The 27,700-nt window shown below is 46.2% G+C and overlaps 1 protein-coding gene across 1 annotated transcript in view; it reads left to right on the top strand.

The window, feature by feature from the left end:
- Nucleotides 1–1,969: 1,969 nt before the first annotated feature.
- Nucleotides 1,970–27,700, top strand: part of LOC132828302 (protein phosphatase 1H-like) — a 58,450-nt gene continuing 32,719 nt past the window's right edge. The window contains exon 1 of the mRNA XM_060845287.1: nt 1,970–2,227. Within this exon, the coding sequence (XP_060701270.1) occupies nt 2,010–2,227 (218 nt within the window). The 5' untranslated portion in view covers nt 1,970–2,009. The remainder of the gene's footprint in view (nt 2,228–27,700) is intronic.

Here is a 27,700-nt window from a genome sequence, read left to right as displayed (position 1 = left end):
GTTCAACTTCCTTTGCCTACAGCACTCCATATATGACCCCTTCCTCCACTTCCATTCTATCCTCCCAGCCCTCACTTGTTCTTGTCCCCAACATACCTCCCCATTCCCATCCATTATAATTCTCTCATTTCCCTCACCTCCCTTCACCTCTCCCCCATTCTCCTCATCGTGATCCCTCTGCTCTTTCCCTTGATATGTTCCTTGCTTTCCTTTCACACTTTCCTTCCAACAACCCCCTTCATCTCAAAAATCCTTTCCTCATCCCCATCCCCAACTCTTGCCCAAAACCCTTCAACCTGACTCTGCAGCTTAACTTCTCCCACATTCCCTCCCCCACGCCCCCAGCCTTTTTGCCCATCTCCATTCCTGCATATTACTCGCTCCTGACCCCTCATCTCCATGCCCCACCTGGGTATGTTTCAGACACACACCCCTACATCCACTTGTTTACCATAATCCCAAACTTCCACTCCTTCCTCCCATCCAATATATCCTTCTATGCCACTGGGAAACATAAACCTCCCTCCCTGATCTCATTTGACCTGACCCCCACACTCTACTTCCCATCATCTCCCCTCCATATCTCCTCCTCCTTTGACCCAAGGTGGCTTGTAATCCATATCCTTTAGGGAAGGAAACTGCCATCCTTGGTCTAGCTTATATGTGACACCATACCCACAGCAATGTGATTGATTTTGGGTGGCACGGTGGCACAGTGGTTAGCATTGCTGCCTCACAGCACCAGAGACCTGGGTTCAATTCCCACCTCAGGTGACTGAGTGTGCAGAGTTTGCACGTTCTCCCCGTGTCTGCGTGGGTTTTCTCCGGGTGCACCGGTTTCCTCCCACAGTCCAAAGATGTGTGGGTCAGGTGAATTGGCCATGCTAAATTGCCTGTAGTGTTAGGTAAGGGGTAAATGTAGGGATATGAGTGGGTTGCAGGTCGGTGTGGACTTGTTGGGCCGAAGGGCCTGTTTCCACACTGTAAGTAATCTAACCTAATTTTTAACTGCCCTCAGGGCAATTAGGAATGGGTAATAAATGCTGCCCTTATCTATTCTCACACCAGTACCTGTACCTTGTCTCCCACCCTGTCATATCCCAGAGGTCTCATTGGTCACAGAATTCTTACTGCACGGAAAATGGCCCTTCTGCTCATTATGTTTGGGCTGGTCACTAAACAACACTCCACAGAATTCCAGTCAAATTTTCCAGGACTCTGCCCATGTGTTGATAAATTCTAGTCCCCCCTTTTCCCTCAACCTCCAGCTCACTTCGTACCTTTCTCTGCCCTCCCACACCCCCTCACCTTAAACCCACTCCGCAAACATTAAATCCCACCCCCCCTCCTTAAACCTCACTCTCCCACACATTAAATCCCACTCCCCCACCTTAAAACACACTGCCCTCACCTTAGACCCCACTGCAGCCACCTTCAACATCACCACCCCAAACATCAACCACTAACTTAAACCCCACTCCCTCAAATAAAACCCCACTCCCCTCACCTTAAACCCCAAATCCACCTTAACTTAAACCCCACTCCCTCACCTTAAACCCCACTACCCCACCTTAAACCCCAAATCCACCTTAACTTAAACCCCACTCCCTCACCTTAAACCCCACTACCCCACCTTAAACCCCAATCCACCTTCACTTAAACCCCACTCCCTCACCTTAAACCCCACTCCCTCACCTTAAACCCCACTCCCTCAAATAAAAACCCACTCCCCTCACCTTAAACTCCAATCCACCTCAACTTAAACCAACTCCCCTCATCTTAAACCCCACTCCCCATGATCTCAAACCTCCCCCCCACCCCCAAAACCCTCTCCCTAATTCCTCCACAGTTCTCCCCACCCCTGTATGGCCCTCCCCTGCTTGCGGAAGGCAGAGGGAGGGAGTGAGGGAGGGAGCAGCGGATTGAGGGCGGCGCACGGTCCGCCCGTTGGGTTAAAGTCGGGCGGAGCGGAGCTGGGGCGGAGAGGGGTTGGCCCGGACCGACGAGCGATGATGACCCGGGTGAAGGCAGTGGTTTCTCAGCTGGTGGGGGGCCAGGCGGCTGCTGGCTCCAGCCCCCAGTTGGGGTACAGCCGCCCGGTGTTCCTGCAGCTCAGCCCCGAGGAGAGAGAGCAGGCGGCGGACCACAGCCGCAGGAACATCGTTAGCCCCGGCTCGGACAGCGCCAGGAGGCGGCTTCTACTGCCCTGGGACACGGGATACGCCGAGTGAGTGAGTCTCAGAGCCTTCCCTACCACCCCCTGATAAATTACAGGGCATGGGACAGACATAAGGTGCAGGGAGAGGGACAAATGCAGGAGGTTGGCAATAGGTCAGAGAGCTAGCACGGGCACGATGGGCCACCCTTGTACCACCGTAACAACTCTAGAGAGCAGGGACACACACACACACACACAGAGACAGAACCAGTGTTAAACTTCCTCTCAGTAATGCCTACAGGCTGGAAGGTTGTCTGAGCACAGTGAAGAGATAAGGAAACCTCTCTCTCTCTGAGGGTTGAGAATTCCCTTTCTCAGAAGTCTGAGTCGGTAAAAACAGAAGGGAACTCAGCAAGTCTAATGTAAATATGTTTTAAGGCAGGACTTAAATCTTTACAGTACAGACCGAAGCCTGCACCAACTCTCCAAACAGTATCTTCCCCTGAAATGGGTTGTTAAATTATGGCTAATCCACCCAGCCTGCACATACTGGGCAATTTAGCACAGCAGTAAAAAGTGAGGTCTGCAGATGCTGGAGATCAGAGCTGAAAATGTGTTGCTGGTTAAAGCGCAGCAGGTCAGGCAGCATCCAAGGAACAGGAAATTCGACGTTTCGGGCACAAGCCCTTCCTGATGAAGGGCTTGTGCCCAAAATGTTGAATTTCCTGTTCCTTGGATGCTGCCTGACCTGCTGCGCTTTAACCAGCAACACATTTTCAATTTAGCACAGCAATCTACCTAACCTGGACATTCTTAGACTGTGGGAGAAAACCAGAACCATCTCACATAGACATGGTGAGAACATGCAAACTCCACATGATTTGGAGAAGCCGGCGTTGGACTGGGGTGTACAAAGTTAAAAATCACACAACACCAGATTATAGTCCAACAGGTTTAATTGGAAGCAGACTAGCTTTCGGAGCGATGCTCCTTCACCAACCACAAGAAGCAGCACTCCAAAAGCTAGTGCTTCCAATTAAACCTGTTGGACTATATAACCTGTTGTTGTGTGATTTTTAACTTTGTAAACTCCACAAACCCAGGACCCACACACTTGTGAGGCAGCTGTAGCTAATCGCTTAACCACCCTACTGTCCTGGCAGGTCAAAGGTTATACATGTATGTAGGGCTGAGACTAAAATCAGGATGTGATCTTCTAGACTTTGGAGCAGGGTGGGACAGCTAAGTGACGTACTCTGGTTCCTAGTTTGTGTAATTTATTCCAGGTCTTCACAACTGTGAATGGGTTAACTAAGGAGAGAATGTTTGCAGTGATAGGAGGGTCTCAGTGACCAGGGGAACACAAAGTGAAGATAATTGGCAGATGTTGCGATCTGAAACTTTCCCTGTGCAGTGGGCTGTAGTAAAAATAAACAGATGCTGGAAACCTGAAATAAAAACAGAAAGGAACTTAGCAAGTCTGGCAGCATCTGTGGAAATAGAAATGGTTAATATTCCTCGCCTGATATTACCCTACTTTGATACCTCAGTTCTGAAGATGTCATATACGCTTCGAAACGTTAACTGTTTCTCTCTCCAAAGGTGTTGCCAGACCTGCTGAGTTTCTCCAGCAATTTCTGTTGTGATCAGGAAAGTGGGATGGAAGTAGATGGAATTAGAACTTTCATAAAGTAACTGTAGACCATTAACAACAGGAACAGGAGGAGGCCGGTAAGGCCCTCGAACTTGCTCTGTCACTCAATAGGATCATGGCTGTTCTGTTATTCCTAACGTCCATTACTCTGCATTTTCCCCTAACACTTGATCAGGTATCTTTGTGTGCCTTCAGCAGAGTGGCTCCTGTGGTGCAGTGGTAATATCCCTACCTTTGAGCCAGGAGATCTGGGTTTAAGTCCCACCCATTAGGGTGGCACGGTGGCACAGTAGTTAGCACTGCTGTCTCACTGCGCCAGGGACCCAGGTTCCATTCCTGCCTCAGGCAACTGTCTGTGTGGACTTTGCACATTCTCCCGGTGTCTGCGTGGGTTACCTCCGGGTGCTCTGGTTTCCTCCCACAGTCCAAAACTGTGCAGGTTAGGTGAACTGGCCGGGAATGGATCTGGGTGGGTTGCTCTTTGGAGGGTCGGTGTGGACTTGTTGGGCTGAAGGGCCTGTTTCCACACTGTAAGTAATCTAATCTATTTCTGTGGAACATTTCAGGGAACGTCTCTGGGGCACCCGCACTAACCAGCCCCACTGCCCTCTAGCCGAATACTTCAACTCCCCCTCCCACTCTGCCAAGGACATGCAGGTCCTGGGCCTCTTCCGCTGTCAAACTCTAGCCACCTGATGCCAGGAGGAAGAATGCCTCATCTTCTGCCTTGGGACCCTTCAATCACATACAATCAATGTTGATTTCACCAGTTTCCTCATCTCCCCTCCCTCCCACCTTATCCCAGATCCAACTCGGCATTGTCCTTCCTCCACTCTGACCTGTCACCTTCAGTCATTATCTTTAACTACCTATCACATTCCCAGCTTCTCCTCCCATTTACCTCTCAGCCCCCTTGGGCCTACCCCACATTCTTAATGATGGACTTGCGCTCGAAACGTCGACTGTCCTGCTCTCGGATGCTGCCTGACCGGCTGTGCTTTTCCAGCATTGCATTGTTTTACTCTGTTCCAGAAGTGTGTATTAACATTTCTGAACAGGGTGATTAGCAAATAGCTGGGTTTTTTTTTCAAAATATACAAGATCTCAGACCCCACAGTTCTCTGGGGCAAGGAGTTCCAAAGACACTCATCCCTCTGAGAGAAAAAGTCCTCCTCATCTCCCGCTTAATTTGATGCTTCTTTTATTCTGAGACTCTGCTGTCTGGCCCTAGACTCTTCTCTGAGGGGAGTCAGTTCTTGAAGACAGGGGGAAAGATTAGAGGCAATGGGATTATCAATAACTATTTTGAACAGCTGATCAGACATGATGGGCTTTATTGTTCTATCGATAAATATAAACATAGAAGATGGAGCAGGCCATTCAGCCCTTTGAGCCTCCTTCACTTTCTAGATTATCCACCTTAACACCATATTCCTCTGGTATCTCCATATCTTCTGATGCCATTAGTACCTCGAGATCGATCAATCTCTGTCTTAAGTATACTCAGTGACTGAGCTTTCACTGCCCTCTGCGGTGGAGAATTCCACTCTCTGTGTGAAGAAATTCCTCATCTCCCTCCTTAAATGGCTGGCTCCTTATCCTGTTTCCCTGGTTCCAAGTGCCGGCTACCTGAGGTAGTTTTAGTTTATGTTTAGTTTTTTGTGTCAGCATTTTCTGTGAAGTTTTGTTCCTTAGGAAGGTGAAAGATGGTTAGTTTTCTTTCTCTTTGTATTCTTTTATGAAGCGTGGGTAGGGCCAGTTTTTGTGGCCCATTCCTACTTGTTCTTGGATTGAGTGGCTTCTTTAGGCCCCTGAGCCAGGATTGCCTTCTAGCAGTGGTGAGCACTGCTGCCTCAGAACACCAAGAGACCCAGGTTCGATTCTACCTTCAGGTGACTATCTGCACATTTTTTCCGTGTCTGTGTGGGTTTCCTCTGGGTGCTCTGATTTCCTCCCATAGTCCGAAGATGTGCAGGTTAGGTGGTTTGGCCATGCTAAATTGCACATAGTATCCTGGGATGTGCAGATGAGGTGGATTAACTACGGGAAATACAGGGTTACAGAGATTGGGTGGGATTCTCATTGGAGGGTCAGTTGGACTCGATGGGCTGAATGGCCTGCTTCATATTGTAGAGATTCTGTGAAGTATATACAAGATAAGTGTCTGAAAAGTAGATTCTTGTCATTTAGGAACATGATAATGTGAAAAGATAGAGCTCAGATAGAAAACCAGCCATGACCTTACTGAACGGCGGAACAGGCTTGAAGGGCTGAATGGCCTACCCCGGTCTCTGTGTGGAAAACAATTTGGCCAAATATCCCCCATCATTGATCTGTGATGGAATTCAGAAGGTTTTGGTTCAAGCTCCACTCTGGACTTCAGTTTAGCCTTTAATCTGAATGTTCAGCGTCAGCAACACCCTCTGTTCTCTGAATAGTATTCCTGACACTTGGAACTCAACATGTAGGCTTGGTCGATCAGCCTTGGTAACTGCAGATATGGAGTGGGTCTGGGTGGGATGCTCTTCAAAGGATTGGTACGGACCTGATAGACCAAATGGCCCTGTTCTGCACTATCAGGAGTTTTCTGAATTAAGAGTCCACTGTGCTATAATTCAGACTGTGTTATGATCCACATTGCCTTTGAAAATTACTGGAGGGCTAGCCTGGTATTTTACACATTTTAATGGGTGAAATCAGGAAGTAATTCTTCATAGGAAAATAGTGGGAGCCTGAAATTCCTCCTTCCTTTGAAAAAGCTATGGAGTTCGAGCTTTCTAGACTGGGATAGGGAGATTTTTGTTCGTTATCCCATCAAAGGATATAAGGGTGGCTTTCTTCTAACAGTGATGATAGCTGTTATGGTATTCATTGCCAAGATTAGCTGTATATTTAAGACTAATAAACTGAAGTTGAGGAGAAAGGGTGAACTGTATAAGGATGCAGAGATGGTCAGTGTGATTTCGACAGGCTGAGTGAACGGGCATGTACACGGTAGATGTTCTAGTATAATGTGAATAAATGTGATTTTATCCACATTGGGAGCAAAGTGAGGAAGTCAGATGATCATCTAAATGGCTATAATCTGTGAGAGAGAGATGTGTGAAACAAGACCCTGGGTGTTCTCGTACGTCAGTCACGGAAGGTCAGTGTTGCAGGTGCAGAGGTGAAGAGGGCAAATGGTATATTGCCTTTCATGACTAAGAGGATTCTTGCTGCAGTTATACAGGGCATTGGTGAGACCACAACTGGAGTATTGTTTGCAGTTTTAGTTTTATTATCTGAGGAAATGGTGTTCCTGTTGTTGAGGGTATGCAGTGAAGGTTCACCAGACCAAGTCCTGGGATGGCAGGACTGATTATGGGGAGAGTTAGAATCCATTTATCGAATTTTTTTTGTTCTTTTTTTCTTCTTTTTTTCCCCCAACATGTTTGTCTATTATTCCATTTCCAGCTGCTTACACATACAGGTAAAACAAAAGGAGTGTCTCATTTAGGTTTTCTTCCTCCCCCACACCCCCATTTGACATCAGTCTAACTGCCTCTACCAGGATAGTGTCTGAGTTTAGAGAAGATGTGATTTGGAGTTGGACTGGGGTGGACAAAGTTAAAAATCACACAACACCAGGTTATAGTTCAACAGGTTTAATTGGATGCACTAGCTTTCGGAGCGACGCTTCTTCATCAGGTGATCAGGAATTTAGAGAAGAGTATTTAAGGTAGAATAATAGGTTACAGTAAGAATCCAATGTCCTGGCAATCTTTCTAACCTTGACTGTGTGCTATCCAAGGACTTGGGTTCAACTTTCCAATTCAGCCCATTTAAAAAAAAAATTAGTACATCGAGTGCAACATTTATTTCCCATTTCTCGTTGCCCCTTGAGAAGGTGCTGGTGAGCTGCCTTCTTGAGCCACTGTGGTCTATGTAGATGGACCCACAATGCCCTTGGGGACAAATTCCAGGATTTTGACACAATTATTCTGAAATAATTGAGAAAATAGCCAAAATAATTCAAAATAGCTATCAAATCCTGTGGTCCAGACTGGTGCTATCACACTATGTTTTTGGAAAAGACTGGTGCTAATGCACTGTGTTTAGCTCATTTTAAGTGACCACTTAAAATCTAGACTCACTGGGGTGGAGGTGGGGTGGTAATGCTCTAGTGATAGTTGCTGCACTAGTGACCAGAGGCTCGAGCTAATACCTTCTGACTACAGGTTAAATCCCACTCCAGCTGCTGGTGAAACTCTAATACAAAAAAGCAGGATAAGTAGGCCATTTGGCCCCTCTTGCCTGCTCTGCCATTCGTTCTTTGGTGGCTGATCGTCCAACTCAATAGCTTGTTCCTGCTTTTCCTCCTTATCTTTTGATCCTCTTAGCCCCAAGTGCTGTATCCAACTCTTTCTTAAAGTCATACAATTCAGACTTGACTGATTTCTGTTGTAGTAAATAGCCACCAGCTCATTACTCTCTGGGCGAAGAAATTTCTCCTTATCCCCGTCATAAATTACCTACCCTGTAACCTTAGACTGTGACCCCTTGTTCCAGACTTGTTCATCAACAGGAACATCCTTCCTATAACTACCCTATCCAGTCCAGTTAGACTTTGATAGGTTTCTGTCAGATTCTCCTCCTCATTCATAGAGATGTACAGCATGGAAACTGACCCTTCAGTCCAACCCGTCCATGCTGACCAGATATCCCAACCCAGTCTAGTCCCACCTGCCAGCACCCGGCCCATATCCCTCCAAACCCTTCCTATTCATATCTCCATCCAAATGCCTTTTTAATGTTGCAATTGTACCAGCCTCCACCACATCCTCTGGCAGCTCATTCTATACACACACCACCCTCTGTGTGAAAAAGTTGCCCCTTAGGTCCCTTTTATATCTTTCCCCTTTCCTATATCTAAACCTATGCTCCTCTAGACCTGGACTCCCTGACCCCAAGGAAAAGATTTTGTCTATTTATCCTATCCATGCCCCTTGTAGTTTTGTAAACCTCTATAAGGCCACCCCTCAGCCTCCGACACTCTAGGGAAAACAACCCCAGCCTGCTCTCAAATCCTCCAACCCTGGCAACATCCTTGTAAATCTTTTCTGAACCCTTTCAAGTTTCACAACATCTTTCTGATAGGAAGGAGACCAGAATTGCACGCAATATTCCAACAGTGGCCGAACTAATGTCCTGTACAGCCACAATATGACCTCCCAACCCCTGTACTCAATACTCTGACCAATAAACGAAAGCATACCAAGAGCCGCCTTCACTATCCCATGTATCTGATACTCCACTTTCAAGGAGTTATGAACCTGCATTCCAAGGTCTCTTTGTTCAGCAACACTCCTTAGGACCTTACCATGATGTGTATAAGTCCTGCTAAGATTTGCTTTCCCAAAATGCAGCTTCTCGCATTTATCTGAATTAAACTCCATCTGCCACTTCTCAGCCCGTTGGCCCATCTAGTCCAGATCCTGTTGTAATCTGAGGTAACCCTCTTCGCTGTCTACTACACCTCCAATTTTGGTGTCATCTGCAAACTTACTAACTATACCTCTTAGGCTCACATCCAAATCATTTATATAAATGACAAAAAATAGTGGACCTAGCACCGATCCTTGTGGCACTCCACTGGTCACAGGCCTCCAGTCTGAAAAACAACCCTTCACCACTCTCTGTCTTCTACCTTTGAGCCAGTTCTGTATCCAAATGGCTAGTTCTCCCTGTATTCCGTGAGATCTAACCTTGCTAATCAGTCTCCAGGAATTGCTGAGAAAAGACTCTTCTGTCAGAGCTTTAATCTTGCACTCCTCAGATTTCCACACTTACAAATTCTACGATCAAAGGTGAAGTTGCCATAACTTCGTTAGAGTGAACGATGACTGGTGATGATTTAACGCAAGGGTCTCGGGAAAAGTTGGGATCTTCGTGGTAACTTCAGTCAATGCAGGAATCAAACCCACTCTGTTAGTGTCATTCTGCATCACAAGCAAGCCATCCAGCCAACTGAATGACCTTTACCTCCCCACCAATCAGGACAATTCACAAGGATACCAAGGGAAAGGGTCAGTAGCATTTATAATGTGTGAAAGGAGAATACTGTAAGGTGGACTGTGATTGGTTGAAACTTTGCCATGGTGAAAATAACTGTTAACCATAGAATCCCTACAGTGTGGAAGCAGGCCATTCGGCCCATTGAGTCCACATCGATCCTCCAAAGATCATCCCACCTAGATTTACCTCCAAACTCTACCCCTGGTGGTAGTAGAGTCAGAGACATTAGGGACATTTAAGCGACTGCTGGATAATAACATGGATGACAGCAAATTGAGGGGTGTGTAGGTTGGTTTGATCCTAGATTAAGATAAATTCTCAACACAACATCGTGGGCCAAAGGGCCTGTACTGTGCTATGTAATCCTGCATTTTCCATGGCTTGGGCATTTCTGGACACTTTGGCCTGGCCAACTAATCTATCCTGCACATCTTAGGGCCGTGGGAGGAAACCAGAGCACCTGGAGGAAATCCACACAGACACTGGGAGAATGTGCACACTCCACACAGACAGTTACCTGAGGCTGGAATTGAACCTGAGTCCTTGGTGCTTTGAGGCAGCAGCGCTAACCACTGAGCCACCCATGACGCCTGACCATGGAGAAGTTGTTGGGAAAATGACAGTGTCTTGAGCCACATTGTGTGAAGTGAGTGTTCACATGGCTCTGTTATTTCCCCAAAGTCATTAGATTGAGCGGTGATAGGTTCAGATCTAATCAGTTGGAATGGTGTTTGTGAAAAGCACTGAGGGTGAGACAGACAAGGCCCGAAGATGAGATAAATCAGGAAGTTGATGCCAATCTTGAATTTTTAATGAGCTGTGGGAGGAAAGAATGTTAATTGAGTAGTTGAAAAACCAGTTCTTTGAGAAATGTGTGAAAATGCATTCAAAGTGACTGAGGCATTTTCATACACCAAGTGCTTGTGCCAGTCCCCTTAAAAACAAATTGGACCAATGAAGGAAATCTGCTTGATTGAGGATTGGACCCTGATATGTGTCAGTATTGGACAACAGTTACAACATTTCCCTAAGTATCAGGCAAATGAGGAAGGAAAAGATTCTGGGGCATTGTATATCAGTCTGTGCCTCAGATGGGCATGAAGCAATCCTCTATTGCAAAATATAAAATGTTGGAATCCATTAAGGAAGTGGTAACCGAGCACTCCGAGCAAAATGATTAGTCAGAAGTTATTTTAATGAAAGGAGAGCTGTTTGACATGTCTATTGAAAAATCTTTGAAAATGCAGCCAACAAGAGTAGCTAAAGGCTGTAGTGCATTTGGAATTTCATAAAGCATTTGTCAAAGTGTCATTTAAAGAGAAGTTGTTACCCAACGTAGGGACTCGTGAGTGTAAGATGAATAAACATGCTGAAGGGGTTGGTTAAAGAACAGGAAGATTGGGAATGAGCAGGTCATTTTCAGATTGACAGGCAGATGGTAATGGACTGCTCTCGGATCAGTGCCGAGGGCTCCACTATATATGGAGTCACAGAGATTAGATTAGATTAGATTAGATTACTTACAGTGTGGAAACAGGCCCTTCGGCCCAACAAGTCTACGCCGACCCGCTGAAGCGCAACCCACCCATACCCCTACATTTACCCCTTACCTAACACTACGGGCAATTTAGCATGGCCAATTCACCTGACCCGCACATCTTTGGACTGTGGGAGGAAACCGGAGCACCCGGAGGAAACCCACACAGACACGGGGAGAACGTGCAAACTCCACACAGTCTGTCGCCTGAGTTGGGAATTGAACCCGGGTCTCAGGCGCTGTGAGGCAGCAGTGCTAACCACTGTGCCACCGTGCCGCCCACTCAGCAGGGAAACAGACTCGTCCATGCCGACCAGATATCCCAACCCAATCTAGTCCCACCTGCCAGCACCTGGCCCATATCCCTCCAAACCCTTCCTATTCATATACCCATCCTAATGCCTCTTAAATGTTGCAATTGTACCAGCCTCCACCACATCCTCTGGCAGCTCATTCCATACACATACCACCCTTTGCGTGAAAAAGTTGCCTGTAGGTCTCTTTTATATCTTTCCCCTCTCACCCTAAACCTATGCCCTCTAGTAAAATATCATGTCTATTTACCCTATCCATGCTCTTCATGATTTTATAAATCTCTATAAAGTCACTCCTTAACCTCCGACACTCCAGGGAAAATAGCCCAGTCTATTCAGCCTCTCCCTATAGCTCAAATCCTCCAACCCTGGCAACATCCTTGAAAGGGTTCAGAAAAGATTTACAAGTTTCACAACATCCTTCCAATAGGAAGGAGACCAGAATTGCACGCAATATTCCAACAGTGGCCTAACTTACGTCCTGTACAGCCGCAACATGACCTCCCAACTCCTGTATCCATACACTGACCAATAAAGGAAAGCATACCAAACGCCTTCTTCACTATCCTATCTACCTGCGACTCCACTTTCAAGGAGCTACGAACCTGCACTCCAAAGTCTCTTTGTTCAGCAACACTCCCATTAAGTATATAAGTCCTGCTAAGATTTGCTTTCCCAAAATGCAGCACCTCGCATTTATCTGAATTAAACTCCATCTGCCATTTCTCAGCCCATTGGCCCATCTGATCAAGATCCCATTGTAATCTGAGGTAACCCTCTTCGCTGTCCACTACACCTCCAATTTTGGTGTAATCTGCAAACTTACTAACTGCTTGCATCCAAATCATTTATGTAAATGACAAAAAGTGGAGGGTGACCTACATGGATGGCGTGGATGAAGATGCCGTGTGCAATGAATCTAAGTTTGGAAATGATACAAAGCCAGAGGGGAAGAGGAGCTGTGAAAAGGATACAGATCACGTTACTTTACTTACAGTGTGGAAACAGGCCCTTCGGCCCAACAAGTCCATACCGACCCATTCTCCTACACCTAACACCACGGGCAATTTGGCATGGCCAATTCACCTAACCTGCACATCTTTGCACAGTGGGAGGAAACCCACGCAGACACGGGGAGAATGTGCAAACTCCACACAGCCTGAAGCAGTAATTGAACCTGGGTCTCTGGCGCTGTGAGGCAGCGGTGCTAACCACTGTGCTGCCCAGAGTTGGTGGCAGTGGCAATCTTATATAGCAGAATTGAAAATGGCATTGGATGGGAGTTATGGCGAATCTGCCCAACTTTCTAGAATTAGGACTATGTGTATGGAATACAGATTGAGCATAATAGGATTGAATGTGTTGATAATGATGTCAAAGCTGTAACTGACCTCAATAGTCACATGTTATTGAGGAGTGACCATATTAGAGTGATAATATTCAGCTCAGTACAAGACATGACTGTACAAATATGACAGTGTGCTGGACAGTCAGACAATTGTTACTCTTCAATAAGGCAGAGACTGGTCCAACCTGTCTATCTTCTTTTCCACCTATCCACTCCACCCTCTCCTCCCTGACCTATCACCTTCCTTCCCTCCCCCACTCACCCATTGTATTCTATGCTACTCTCTCCCCACCCCACCCCCCTCTCGCTTATCTCTCCACGCTTCCAGCTCACTGCCTTTATTCCTGATGAAGGGCTTTTGCCTGAAACATCGATTTCGCTGCTCGTTGGATGCTGCCTGAACTGATACTATGTACTGTTTTAACATAGAAAAGTACAGCACAGATGCACACATCCAAAGCTGTGCAGGTCAGGTGAATTGGCTGTGCTAAATTGCCCAGAGTGTTAGGTGCATTAATCAGGGAGAAATATAGGGAATGGGTCTGGGTGGGTTACTCCTCCTCAGAGGGTCGGTGTGGACTTGTTGGGTGGAAGGGCCTGTTTCCGTACTGAAAGAAATCTAATCTAATCTACTCTAATCTAGAACAGACCCTTCAGCCCACAATGTTGTGCTGAGGATTAATCCTAATGTAAAATAAAATAACCTAACCTACACACCCCTCAATTCACTGCTGTCCATGTGCAGTGTTGTTGCAGCTTGAGAGTTCAGTCTGCTCAAGGCATGGTTACCTAGTGTGAAGGAAGCTGAGAATGAACAGTGGCTGTACACCAGGGCCTGGAGGAGACCTCAAAAACAGGGAGGAAGCAAGGCTCTGGAGCTCTTTCAACACCATGAGGTGAAATATCAGTATAGCACAGGAACAGGCCCTTCGGCCCACCAAGCCTGCGCTGACGCATGAGGCTTTTCTAAACTAAAGCCTTTCCCTTTACGTGGTCCTATCCCTCTATTCCTTGCCAATCTGTGTATCTGTCAAGATACCTCTTAAACATTGACATTGTATCTGCTTCAACAATCTTCCCTGGCAGTGTCAGTGTATTGCAGGCACTGACTACCCTCTCTGTAAAAAAAAGCCTCTCACAGCTCCTTTATACTTAGCCCCTTTAACCTTAAACCTCAGTCTCCTAATACCACAAATACTCGGGCAACAATCAAATTTTTTATGCTAATTTTTTAAGGTTAAATTTATTGGGTCAACTATTACATGGACACTACTTTTGAGGGGCTGAAATTCATGCTACAGTCCAAAATACCGTATCATTATCAGAAGTCCAATTGATCACTAAATAAATAATGGAAAAAAATCCACACGAATCACAGTAATGTGACTGTATTTCATGAGTGCTACAGGGGAACTGAGCTCAGCTGAGCTGCACACAAAGGGAGGTTGTCACCTGACTCTGACTTGGTGCGTCTTAAACTTCCACGCCAAATTGATGTGAATTATACATCAAAACACATAATAGCATGAAAAATATTATTTCCTCATCATAATATTTATGTACAGGATAATACTTTGACTCTCAAATGTTGATCTGTTATCTGTGAAGAACTAGGGTTGACATTGACACAAGATGGATATGGAAAGTTCCAGACCTTTTGCCCAAAATTAGGAGTGGACTTTTACATGAGATTGACTTTTACTTGAGTATATATGGTAATTGATGTTTCTATCCTGGGGAAAAGTCTCAGACGATCCATTCCCTCCACATCTCTCATAACATTGTAAGCTTCTGTTGGGTCACCCCCTTAGCCTCCAACATTCAAGTGAAAACAAACCAAAAGAAATGCTTAAAATCGGAAACAAAACCAGAAATGGCTGGAAAAGCTCAGCAGGGCTAGCAGCATCTGTGAAGGGAAATCCGAGTTCACGTTTTGGGTCTGGTGACCCTTCCTCAGAACTCACCTTGCATCAGTTTTCACAGTGGAAAATACCAGAACTTCAGGTGAATCAGCAGGCAGAACTGTGTAGTGGCCATCACTCAGGAGAAGGTGCTGGGAAAGGTGAAAGGTCTGAAGGTGGATAAATCACTCAGACCATGGATGAGTTGGATTGAAGGGTCTGTTTCTGTACTGTACATCTCTATGACAACAGCACACGCTTCTGAAAGAGATAGCTGAGGAGATTGTAGAGACAAAAAAAACTGCAGATGCTGGAATCCAAAGTAGACAAGCCTGAGGCTGGAAGAACCCGCAGCAAGCCAGGCAACATCAGGAGGTGGAGAAGTCAACATTTCGGGTGTGACCCTTCAGGAGATTGTAGAGACATGGGTCGTGATCTTTCAGGAATGGTCGCAGAGGACTGGAAAATGGCTGATTATTCAGTTGTCTGTTTAAGAAAAAAGTGAGGGGGGGGAGAAGACAGGAAATCATAGGCTAGTTAGCTTGACCACAATCATTGATAAGACTCTACACTCCATTATTAAGGATGAGATTGCGGAGTACTTGGTAAAATAGAGCTAAGTCAGCATGACTTTGTCAAAGGGAGGTCATGCATGACAATTCTATTAGAATTCTTTTGAGGAGATAACGAGCAAGTTAGACAAAGGCGAGCCAGTGAACATGGTCAATTTGAATTTTTAGAGGCCTTTGATGAGGTGCTGCATAGGAGGCTGCTAAATAAGATATTGGCATGGATGGAAGCTTAACTGACCGGCAGAAGGCAGACAGTGGGGATAAAGTGGTTTTTTCAGGATGGCAGCTAGTGACTCCACAGGGGTCAGGGTTGGGACCACAACTTTTACATTAATAACCTGGACAAAGGAATGGATAGCATTGTTGCTAAGTTTTCAGATGACACAAAAAGATAGGTGGAGGGACAGGGTAGTGGAAGCAGGGATGTTGCAGAAGGCCTTGGGCAGGTTAAGAGTGGACAAAGAAATGGTAGATGGAATACATTGTGGGAAAGTATGAGATTATGCACTTTGGTCGGAAGATTAGAGGCATAGACTGTTTTCTAAATGAGGAAAGGCTTCAGAAATCGGAAGCATAAAGGGACTTGGGAGTATTCTCTTCAGGTTAACAGGCAGGCTCCGTGAGGAAGGCAAATGCAATGTTAGCATTCATTTCAAGAGGGCTAGAATACAAGAGCTGGGATGTCCTGCTGAGGCTGTATCAGGCTTTGGTCAGACTGCATTTGGAATATTTTGAACAGTTTTTGGTCCTGTATCTAAGGAAGGGTGGGAAAAAGTGAGGACTGCAGATGCTGGAAACCAGAGTCTAGATCCGAGGAGCAGGAAAATCGACGTTTCGGGTAAAAGCCCTTCATCAGGAATAGAGGCAGGAAGCCTCCAGGGTGGAGAGATAAATGAGAGGAGGATGGGGGTGAGGAGAAAGTGGCATAGAGTACAATAGGTGAATGGGGGTGAAGATGGAGGAGATGGGTCAGAGGGGAGGGTGGAGTGGATAGATGGGAAGGAAGATAGGTCAAGGGGATGGTGCTGAGCTGGAAGGTTGGAACTGGGTAAGGTGGGGGGAGGGGAAATGAGGAAACTGGTGAAGTCCACATTGATGCCCTGGGGTTGAAGTGTTCCAAGGCGGAAGATGAGTTCTTCCTCTAAGCATCGGGTGGTGAAGGAGCGGTGATGCAGGATGCCCAGGACCTGTACCAATCAACCCCACCGCCCTGTGGCCCAACATTTCAACTCCCCCTCCCATGCAGGTCCTGGGCCTCCTCCATCGCCGCTCCCTCACCACCCGATGCTTAGAGGAAGAACGCCTCATCTTCCGCCTTGGAATACTTCAACCCCAGGGCATCAATGTGGACTTCACCAGTTTCCTCATTTCCCCTCTTTCCCCCCCCCCCCCACCTTACCCCAGTTCCAACCTTCCAGCTCAGCACTGTCTTCATGACCTGTCCTACCTGCCAATCTCCCTTCCCACCTATCCACTCTACCCTCCCCTCTGACCTATCACCTCCATCCCCACACCCATTCACCCATTGTACTCTTTGCTACCTTCTCCCCAGCCCCTCTTTCCACCCCCCCCCCCCCCCCCCCCCCCCCCCAACCCCTCCCATTTATCTCTCCTCCATGGAGGCTTCCTGCCTCTATTCCTGATGAAGGGCTTTTGCCCGAAACGTCAATTTTCCTGCTCCTCGGATACTGCCTGCCCTGCAGTGCTTTTCCTGCACCACTCTGATCTAAACTCTAAGGAAGGATGTGCTGATCATGGAGGGGTTCCAGAAGAGGTTCACACGAATGATCCCAGGGGTGAAGGGATTGTCGAATGAGGAGCAGTTGAGCACTCTGGCTCTGTACTCGGTGGAGTTTAGAAGGATGAGGGGGAATCGCTTTGAAACTTACAGGCCTCAATTGAGTGGATGTGGAAAAACTGTTTCCACCAGTAGGAGAGACAAGGTCTCAAGGGCACAGGTTCAGACTGAAACAATGACCCTTTCGAACTGAGTTGAGGAGGAATTTCTTCAGCCAGAGAATGGTGAATCTGCAGAAATCATTGCCACAGAGGGCTGTGGAGGCCAAGTCAATGAAAGTATTTAAGACCAAGACAGATTTTTGATGATTAAGGGAATCAAGGTTATGGGGAGAAGGAGAATGGGGTTGACAAACATATCAGCAATGATTGATTGGCAGGACAGACTCGATGGGCTGAATGGCCAATCTCTGCTCCTACATTTTATGGTCTGATGATCTCAAGTGACTGATTTGGAGCTCCAAGAGGTTGAAAAGATGGGATGCTGGCTAAATGATCGGGTCTGGTGGTGACATAGGCCTGAACCGTGTGACAGACAGACAAGACTGAGTGAGAGAGAGCTGGAAGTCAGCAATCCTGGTGATGGAGAATCTGGGCTCAGAAACTCATAATATAGCATTGAGGTTGTTTAGCCTGAGACAGTCAAGACCACAGTGCTTTGAGTGGGGGATGGGCGAGAGAAGATGACTTTGGTTTCCTGCGTTTAGCTGAAGGAGATCCAAGACTAGATATGAGACATCTGACAACACCGAAGGGAGCCGAGTTGTTAAGAGCTGGTTCATGCTGATTGTGATTGGTGTGAATATGGATGTGATTGCCTGTTACCAACTACAGTCCAGTCTTGTGAAGCTATTCCAGATATTTGAAAAGTGCAATAGAACAGAGTTTATCCAGGGAATGACCTTAATTTGAGGTGTTTTTTGTTTGCAAACAAATATTGGATTCTGTACTGAGAAGACATTTTGTTGTTTGTGGTAAGGTAAATGTTTGGGATTTTGAGTATTGTGACAGTTTGCAAGACCGCGTGGAGAACCACAGTGCAGGCTCTAGGAGTAATGTTGTGGCCACCTTGTTCTTCCCTTATCATTAATTTATTCCCCTCATTGGTTTATAGCTTCCAATTTGACAAGTGCTCCTTATATTAAGAATAAATATAACTTGAACCAATTCCCCCTCTAACTCCAACTCTATTTTGATTTGATCCCTGCCCTCCTCCTTCACTGTTTGATCACACAGCATTGCCCTTTGATGTGAAGGGCACTGCTTGTCACTGGCCACTCGGGTGTTTCCTTTCTTCCTGGTGGTGGAATATAAATAAAGATTTACACGCTCATCGTTCTTCACTGTGTCCGACATCTGCACACAAACGAAAAAAAAATATCTTGAACCAACCTCACCATCAAGACACAGCACGTGCTTGGATTCTGTAGGGAATCATCCTGCTGCCCAAATTGTTTTAATAGAACAGTAATTGCCAAATGCAGGAAGGACCCATTGCCTGAGGTCCCTACAGTCTGATCAAATTTTCTGGCAGGTTGGGAGTTGTGAATGGGCACAAAAACCACTTCTACAGGCCTGACCCAGCGCGGTACTTTGTCTGTGCATTAGCCAGCAAGGTTTCTGAGGTATATTTTCTCCGTCTCATACCTTGTCCGTCTCCTTTTTAATCTTTTGTGAGATGCAGTCATTGCTGCTAAGGCCCACATTCCTTGCCCTCATCCTTAACTGGCGACAGTAAGTGTGAGCAGCTAGTTGAACAGTTGCAGTTCCTGGGTGTAGGACACGTGTTAGGATTGAGGGAAGGTCCCAAGATTAGAAATGGGGATGATCCAGTGAGAGTGAAGGAATGGTGGTATATTTCCAAATCTAGATAGCGAGTGATTTGGATGGGAACTTGCAGGGGGTGGTGTTCCCATGTATTTCTGCCTTTATGCGAGATGAGGTGACAGTCAAGTCATTGATGTGTTGTACCCCTCGAGTATAATGGAGCTGTGAGCATCCAAGCAAGTGGAGAGTATTACATTACACTCCTGACCTGTGACCTTGATGCCAAAGGCTGTCCCTCTCCCCTCCCCTCTGGATTCAGCCCATTTATCCACGTTTGAACCAAGGCTGTAATGAGGTCAGGAGCTGAGTGGCCCTGGTGGAACCCAGTGAGCATCACTGAGCAGGTTATTGTAAGCAGGTGCTGCCTGATAGCACTGTTGATGACCCCTTCCATCACTTTACTGATGAGGTGGTAATTGGCCGGGTTGGATTCATCCTGCTTTTTATATACAGGACATACCTGGGAATTTCTCCACATTGTCAGGTTGATGTCAGTGTTGTAACTGTACTGGGAGAGCTTGGCTAGGGGAACTGAGGGTCTAGAACACAAGTCTTCAGTACTATTGCTGGAATATTGTTCGGGCCCATAGCCTTTGCAGTATCCAGTGCCTCCACATGGAGTGAATCAAATTGGCTGTAGATTGGTATCTGTAAGGTTGGGGACCGCTGGAGGAGGCTGAAATGGATCATCCACTCAGCATTTCTGGCTGAAGATTGCTGAGAATTCTTCAGCAAAGAAAAATCAATAAACAGTTTTTCTCATGGATCTCAGAGAGTACCCCTGGTGGTGTTGGCAACCCCAGGTACCCTCCCAGGATTGACACAATATCCTGAGATGTGAGCCCATAATCCCAGAGCATTAGCCTGGACCTGTTGGATTGTTAGTTCAGTGACATTGCCACAATGCGACCATCTTGTCATATTGCCCAACCCTTCTTTAGAATGTGCTGAGGTAGGGATTTACTTTGTTGGTGTCAATGAGGCAGGATCAGAAGGTCAGTTAGATCCCTGGCCCAATGATGGAGTCAATGAGACTGAATATTCATTGAGGGTGAAGGATATAAGTGGAGGGAGTCAAACGTGTGGTGCCGGAAAAGCACAGCCGCTGAGGCAGCATCCAAGGAGCAGAGGGTCGAAGTTTTGAGCTTACGCTCTTTAGCAATCCTCACTTGCTCCATTGAACAGGAGGGAGTAAGGGAGTAGAGCAGTGTGAGTTTTGGACTCTACTGGTACTGGCACTGGCTTTGAGTGTTGTGTGGAATAATTAAACCCCCTGCCCCCACCTTTCAATCTGTTCCCAATACCTCACTCGGATACTACCTCAACCTGTGTCAGCCTAAGCAGAAAGGCCGAGAGTATTTGCTCCATTGGTGGGACAGGATGAGCAGGTGCTCCATTTACTATCCACACCAGCCTTCTACCCACTCCCGACCCTCCAACCCACCCCAAATCACACTCCCTGATCCTGGTTATATCCTCTGAACTTTGTGGATGTTTAATGTGCAGAATGCGAGTGGGCCCTCACCCAGGGTATTGTTCCAATCACGGGAGGGTACTTGGAATTGCCAATACCATCGGAAGTTTCCAGGACTCCCCATGAGAAAAACTATTTATTGATTTTTATTTTTAAAAGAACGATTACCTTTTGATTTTCTTGTTTCTAAAAAGACTGGATTGTGATTCGGAATAACGGACGGGAATCATTTGATCGAGTGAAGTTATGTTTGTAAAGATGGATCTGTGAGTAACAGTGCGAGTGTGGTTGGAGGTGAGGGGTCAGGTGATTGAAACCTTCTGGAACATTCCAGTGGCTCTTCCTTCCATATCCGCCACAAGTTCACCTGTACCTCCACACACATCATCTATTGCATCCGCTGCACCCGATGTGGCCTCCTCTATATTGGGGAGACAGGCCGCTTACTTGCGGAACGCTTCAGAGAACACCTCTGGGCCGCCCGAACCAACCAACCCAATCACCCCGTGGCTCAACACTTTAACTCCCCCTCCCACTCCACCGAGGACATGCAGGTCCTTGGACTCCTCCACCGGCAGAACACAACTACACGACGGCTGGAGGAGGAGCACCTCATCTTCCGCCTGGGAACCCTCCAACCACAAGGTATGAATTCAGATTTCTCCAGCTTCCTCATTTCCCCTCCCCCCACCTTGTCTCAGTCGGTTCCCTCAACTCAGCACTGCCCTCCTAACCTGCAATCCTCTTCCTGACCTCTCCGCCCCCACCCCACTCCGGCCTATCACCCTCACCTTGACCTCCTTCCACCTATCCCACCTCCATCGCCCCTCCCCCTAGTCCCTCCTCCCTACCTTTTATCTCAGCCTGCTTGGCTACTCTCTCTCTTATTCCTGATGAAGGGCTTATGCTCGAAACGTCGAATTCTCTATTCCTGAGATGCTGCCTAACCTGCTGTGCTTTGACCAGCAACACATTTGCAGCTCTTCCTTATGGCCCATGAGCTACTCCTGACCTAGAGCTGTGATATTGGAAGCATCAGGGGGCAGTAAGGATGGCAGATGCTGGAAGCCAGAGTGAAGCTGGAAAAGTACAGCAACTCAGATAGCATCCGAGGAGTAGGAACGACAACATTTAATAGAACATAGAATACAGCACAGTACAGGTCCTTCGGCCCACGATGTTTTGCTGAGCATTTATCCTAATCTATGATCCACCCAACCCAGACACCCCTCACTTTACTACCATCCATTCGCTTGTCCAACAGTCACTGAAATGTCCCTAATGTCTCTGACTCTACTCCCACCACGGGCCGTGCATTCCACACACTCCCCACTCTCTGTGTAAAGAACCTACCTCTGACATCCCCCTATACATTCCTCCAATCACCTTAAAATTATGACCCCTCATGACAGCCATTTCTGCCCTGGGGAAAGGTCTCTGGCCATTTACTCCATCTATGCCTCTCATTACCGTGTACACCTCTATCAAGTCACCTCTCTTCCTTCTTCTCTCCCAGTGTGAAAAGCCTGAGCTCCTTCAACCTCTCTTCATAAGACAAGCCCTCCAATCCAGGCAGCATCCTGGTAAATCTCCTCTCAACCCTCTCTAAAGGATCTACATCCTTTGTATAATGAGGCGACCAGAACTAGACTGAATATTCCAAGTGTGCTCTTACCAAGGTTTTATAGAGCTGTAGCAAAACCTCGCAGCTCTTAAACTCAGTCCCACTGTTAATAAAAGTCAACACACCATACGCCTTCTTAACAACCTTATCTCAACTTGAGTGGCAGGTTTCAGTCCCAAATCCTTTCAGAAATTGACTTTCTTGTTCCTCGGATGCTGTCTGACCTGCTGTGCATTTCTAGCTTCACAACAATTGACTCTGGCTTCCAACATCTGCCGTCCTTACTGTCTCCCGATGCTTCCAGTATCACAGCTCTAGGTCAGGAGTAGCCCATGGGCCGTAAGGCACTTTGAGATGTGCTGAGGCTGTGACTCTGCTGCAGTGCAAATGTGAATCCGTCCCCCTTTTCTCCCTTTCCCTCCCTCTTTTCAGGCTGTTCACTGGGACGGAAGTGGAAGCTGACTTACTTTGAACTTGACATCAGCTTGTCTGTGGACGAGGATTTTGTATCTGTGGGCGGCATTCAAGTAATTTAGTGATGGAAAATCAGCTTGCACCCTCCAGCTGCGTGGCTGGTGATAGCAAAGCAACTCTTTAAATAGGTGTGGGAGGATATGTGTGTCTATCACAGGCTGCCTCTCTGAGAAACCTCAATCAGAGGATAGTGTGAGTGAAAGCGTGTGCCTGTTTCTCTTGAACTTTTACTCACCCCGAGTATCACAAAATCGATTTGGGTGAAGGTAATCATTTAGTTTATATTGACCCCTTCATTCAATAAAAATACCAAGTCCAAGAACAACAATTTACATTTGTTGAATTGAATTGAATTTATCGTCATGTGTACTGAGGCACAGTGAAAAGCTTTGTCTTGCGAGCAATACAGGCAGATCACAGAGTAAATAATAGGTAAACAGCAGCAAAACACAGGTATAGATAAAGGTTAAGAGTTTGTGAGTCTATTCAGTATTCTAACAACAGTAGGGTAGAAACTGTTTCGAAACTGGCTGGTGCGTATTTTCAGGCTTCTCTACCCGATGGTAGAGGTTGTAGAAAAACATTGCCAGGGTGGGATGGATCTTTGAGAATGCTGACGGTCTTTCTTTGACACCAGACCTGGTGGATGGATTCTATAGATGGGAGGTTGGCCTTTGTGATTGTCCGGGCTGAGTTCCCCACTCTCTGTAACTGTCTCCAATCTTGGATAGTACAGTTGCCATACCAGGTAGTGATACACCCAGACAGAATCCTCTTATGGTGCACCTATAAAAATTGGTAAGGGTATTCACCGCCATGCCAAATTTCCTCAGCTGCCTGAGGAAGAGATGTTGTTGGGCCTTTGTAACCCATGCGTCCACATGAAGCGTCCAAGAAAACTTGTGGATGACCACTCCCAGGAGTTTGACACTGTCCACTCATTCTACCTCTGTGCTGTTCATGTGTAGGGCGGCATGAGTAACATCCCACTGAAAGTCAATAACGAGTCCTTGGTTTTGCTGGCATCGAGAGCTAAGCTGTTCTCAGTGCACCATTTTTCCAGGACTTCCATCGCCCGTCTGTAGTCTGTTTTATCTCCATCTGAGATTTGATTGACAATGGTGGTGTCTTCAACGAACTTGTAAATGGCATTAGTCTGGTATACGCAATCATGGGTATACAGTGAGTACAGTAGGTGGCTGAGTGTGCACCTCTGGGGGGCTTCAGTGTTGTGTTAGTGCAGATGAAATATTGTCCCCAATCATCACCCGAGGCCTGCAGTCAGGAAAGTGAGGATCCAGTTCCAGAGATTGAGGCATAGTCCAAGATTACTCAATTTAGTAATCAGTTTTGAGGAGATAATAGTGTTGAAGACTGAATTATAGTCAATGAGCAGGATTCTTGTGTAGCTGTTCTTGGTGTCAAGATGCTCTAGGGAGGAGTGAGGGACAAGTGATACGACATCTGACATGGATCTGTTGGAGTGGGTCAAGAGTAGTGGGGAGGCTGGAGTTGATTAATGCCGTGATCAGCCTTTCAAAGCACTTCATGACCACTGAGGTTAGGGCCACTGGGCAGTAGTCGAGGAGACATGATGCATGAGCCGCCTTAGGCACAGGGATGATGTAGGCCCTCCTGAAACAGGCAGGGACAGTGGCCTGCTGCTGGGAGAGGTTGAATTTGTCCGAGAAGACCTCTGCCAGTTGATCTGCGCATGCTCTGAGTGCACAGCCTGTACTCCGTCTGGTCCCACTGCTTGTGTAGCATCTTTAACAGTCCTGATAATGTTATTCTATGTGAGCAGACAAATCCTGACACCACATCAAAAAGTGAGATATTAAAATGACTGAAAGCCTGGTTTTTTAAAGAGATCTTAAGGAGCATCTTATAGAAGGAGATATTGGTAGGAGAATTCCAGAGCCAAGCTCTGGAAGTGTTAAGAGTGTGTGACATGGATGGGGAAAATGTAAGAGGGCAGAACTGGATGAGTCCACAGTAACCCAGATGTGGTTTCACCAGTACCCTGCACAACTGAAACATAACTTCCATGCTTTTGTATTTAATTCCCCTTTGTGATAGACAACGGTATTCCACTAACTTTCCCAATTAATTGCTGTACCTACACACGAACCTATTCTGACCCATGCACTAGGACACCCAGATCCCTCTGCGTTTCAGAACTCTGCAATCTCTTGCTTTGTATAACATAATTGCTTGATTACCTTGAACTTACAGGTGCCTTTTTATAACTGATTCAACAATAATTTCTAACATTTTCATGATGATGGATCATAAACTGTTTATAGCTAGAGTCTTTTGTCTTGCATTCATGGTGACAGTATAATTAGTCATTCAGCTATCACACAAATGTAGACTTTGGTATATGAATTTTTGTGTTGGTGTGACACCATGTATGGAGACTTTATATCCCAAAGACTGATGTATTTTATCAAACATAATTTCTCTTTAGCTGTTTGTAACAAATAAAGTTTTGACCATACCCAAACCATTCGCATTTGCAAACCAGTGTCCATCATTAGCTGTGATTCTGCAGTAGGAGACAATTACTGAATAAACCAGAGCGTATGAAGAATTACACTGACAACAATTTAAGATTTTCAGTTGGGCTCATGATGAGATGTACTTTGAGTGCTGAGAGTCAAATATTTTAATTGACAGGACCCAGTTCTTCACAGGCAGAAAGAATCTGCTGCTCCTGTTTTAACTCAAACCTGGATGACAGCATTTCCTTGTTTATTTTTCAGGACATTGCTTAGAGAAATCAGAGACAACCTACTTAGTTTAAAATTTGAACATAGCCTGTCAGTTAACTGTCAATCTTCATTAATTGGTTCATTCTCCATGACAATGCCTTTACCAATCAACGTCTCCTTGCCAACTAAGCAACACACTGCTGTCATGCAGTATACATATTGGTTTTCCCTTTGAATTGGCATTTCTTGTGAATTTCCCTCATGACAATTGTCTTTCTTTCAGCAATACTCAGGTTCTGAAAGGATTAATTTTTCTGCTTTCTACTAATGTCTATTCACAGTCTGTGGTGGAGATGAGAAGTTGTACTCTCGCTGTCAGAGACAGCAGTTGCATTTGTAAAAGCTCCCTGCCCTTATTTCTGACCAAGGGTGGTGAAACTTCTTGCTCTCACGCAATGAACCTTCTTGTTATTTAAGAACTGTACCTCTTCTGTAGATACTCTGTAGTGGTGCATCATCTACCAATAACCACTAGATAGGCTCCAGACAAAGCTGTGAACTACCTCAAACAGCCTTTACCCTTCACTACTCACTAATAAAAGTGGCAAATATCACAAGATTCCACAGTGCTCGTTTGGAAAAGTCCCACATGGATAATCCCAGTGTCAGAGGATCATAGAATCCTTACAGTGTTGAAGCAGCCCATTCCATTCAAACCCACCCTATTCTATCCCATTCCATTCCTGCAACTCTAAATTTTCCATGGCTAATCCATCTAGCCTGCACATCCATGGATACTATGACAATTAACGTCACCAATCCTCCTAACCTGCAAATCTTTGGACTGTGGGAGGAAACCCACGCAGACACTGAGAGAATGCGCAAACTCCACACCACGAGGGTAGAATTAAACCTGAGTCCCTGGCACTATGTGGTAGCAGTGCTGCCCACTGAGCCGTCGTGCCATCCCAGCATCTGGGAAGGTCCTGTTGACTCATTCCTGAGCTTAGGACCAAAATCTATTGGGTTTTGGAAAAATGAGAAGAGATCTTCTTGAAGCCAATAGTATGGTGAGGAGCCTGCACAGGGTAGATACCAGGAGGATGTTTCAGGATTCCTGATGAAGGGTTTATGCCCGAAACGTTGAATTTCCTGTTCCTTGGATGTTGCCTGACCTGATGCGCTTTAACCAGCAACACATTTTCAGCTCTGAACTCCAGCATCTGCAGACCTCACATTTTACTCGATGTTTCCTCTTACGGAGTAAACTAAAATGAACAAACATGGCTTAAGATTAAAAGGTCACCCTTTTAAGGCCAAGAGAAGGAGTATTTTTTTCCCTCTCTGGGGGTCATTCAAGCCTGAGATTCTCTTCCCAAGAAGGTGGTGCAGGATAGGTCTTTACATTTCATTCAAGGCTGAGGGAGGGAGATTTTTGATGGACAATTGAGTCTGGTTAATGGTGCAGACTGCCCTGAGAACAATTATGAGCCAGTGGTGTGGCTGGTGTTCTGGAGTGCTAGATGGCCTTCTCTTGATCCTAGGTCCGATGTTACACTGTCACTGAAAATCGGCCTTTTCTTTCTTTATTGCTTTGCCGTCAGTGCCTTTGTGTTCCCAAACGATAAACAGTGGCATTCCCTCTGTAAAGCCTGCAGTTCCTTTTGGGAAGCTCCTTCTAACGCGCAGCTGGTTCGGATCCTGAGTTCTGTGGCTCAGTGCCAGGGATGTGATCTCTTTGCAGTGCGAGTTGTTGTTACATCCAATAAAACCCGCAGTGAGGCTGTTGAGAAAGATTCCTCGCTGGCTATGTGGATGTTTGCAACCAGTTGAGAAAAGAACAAGCAATAATCATGGATTCTTTCAGAGGATTGGGACTTTACGGTGGATTTGTCACGGGGACATCTCTTTCCAGCATTTTACTGCAGGTTTAACATGATTTAGGACTAGGTTTTAAGAAGCCACTTTAAAGGGGAGGGGAGAATCTTTAGGAGGGAACTTGCTTGTGAACATTGGGATTGGAAGGCAGTATTGGTCAACAAACATAGGGGTAATTGGGTGGTTGGGATCTGGTGCGTGTGATGGTTTTTAAAACTTTTTTTTATAGGATGTGGGAGTTGGTGGCTAGCCCAGAATTTATTGCCCATCCCTAATTGCCCAGGGGTCAGGTAAGAATGAACCTAATTCCATGGATCTGGAGTCACATGTAGGCCAGACCTGGCTAAGGTTTCCTTTCCTGTTAGGCATTAGAA

Source organism: Hemiscyllium ocellatum, chromosome 26 (assembly GCF_020745735.1).
Source record: "Hemiscyllium ocellatum isolate sHemOce1 chromosome 26, sHemOce1.pat.X.cur, whole genome shotgun sequence".
Classification (NCBI taxonomy): Eukaryota; Metazoa; Chordata; class Chondrichthyes; order Orectolobiformes; family Hemiscylliidae; genus Hemiscyllium; species Hemiscyllium ocellatum.
This window is presented reverse-complemented; position numbering and strand designations above follow the sequence as displayed.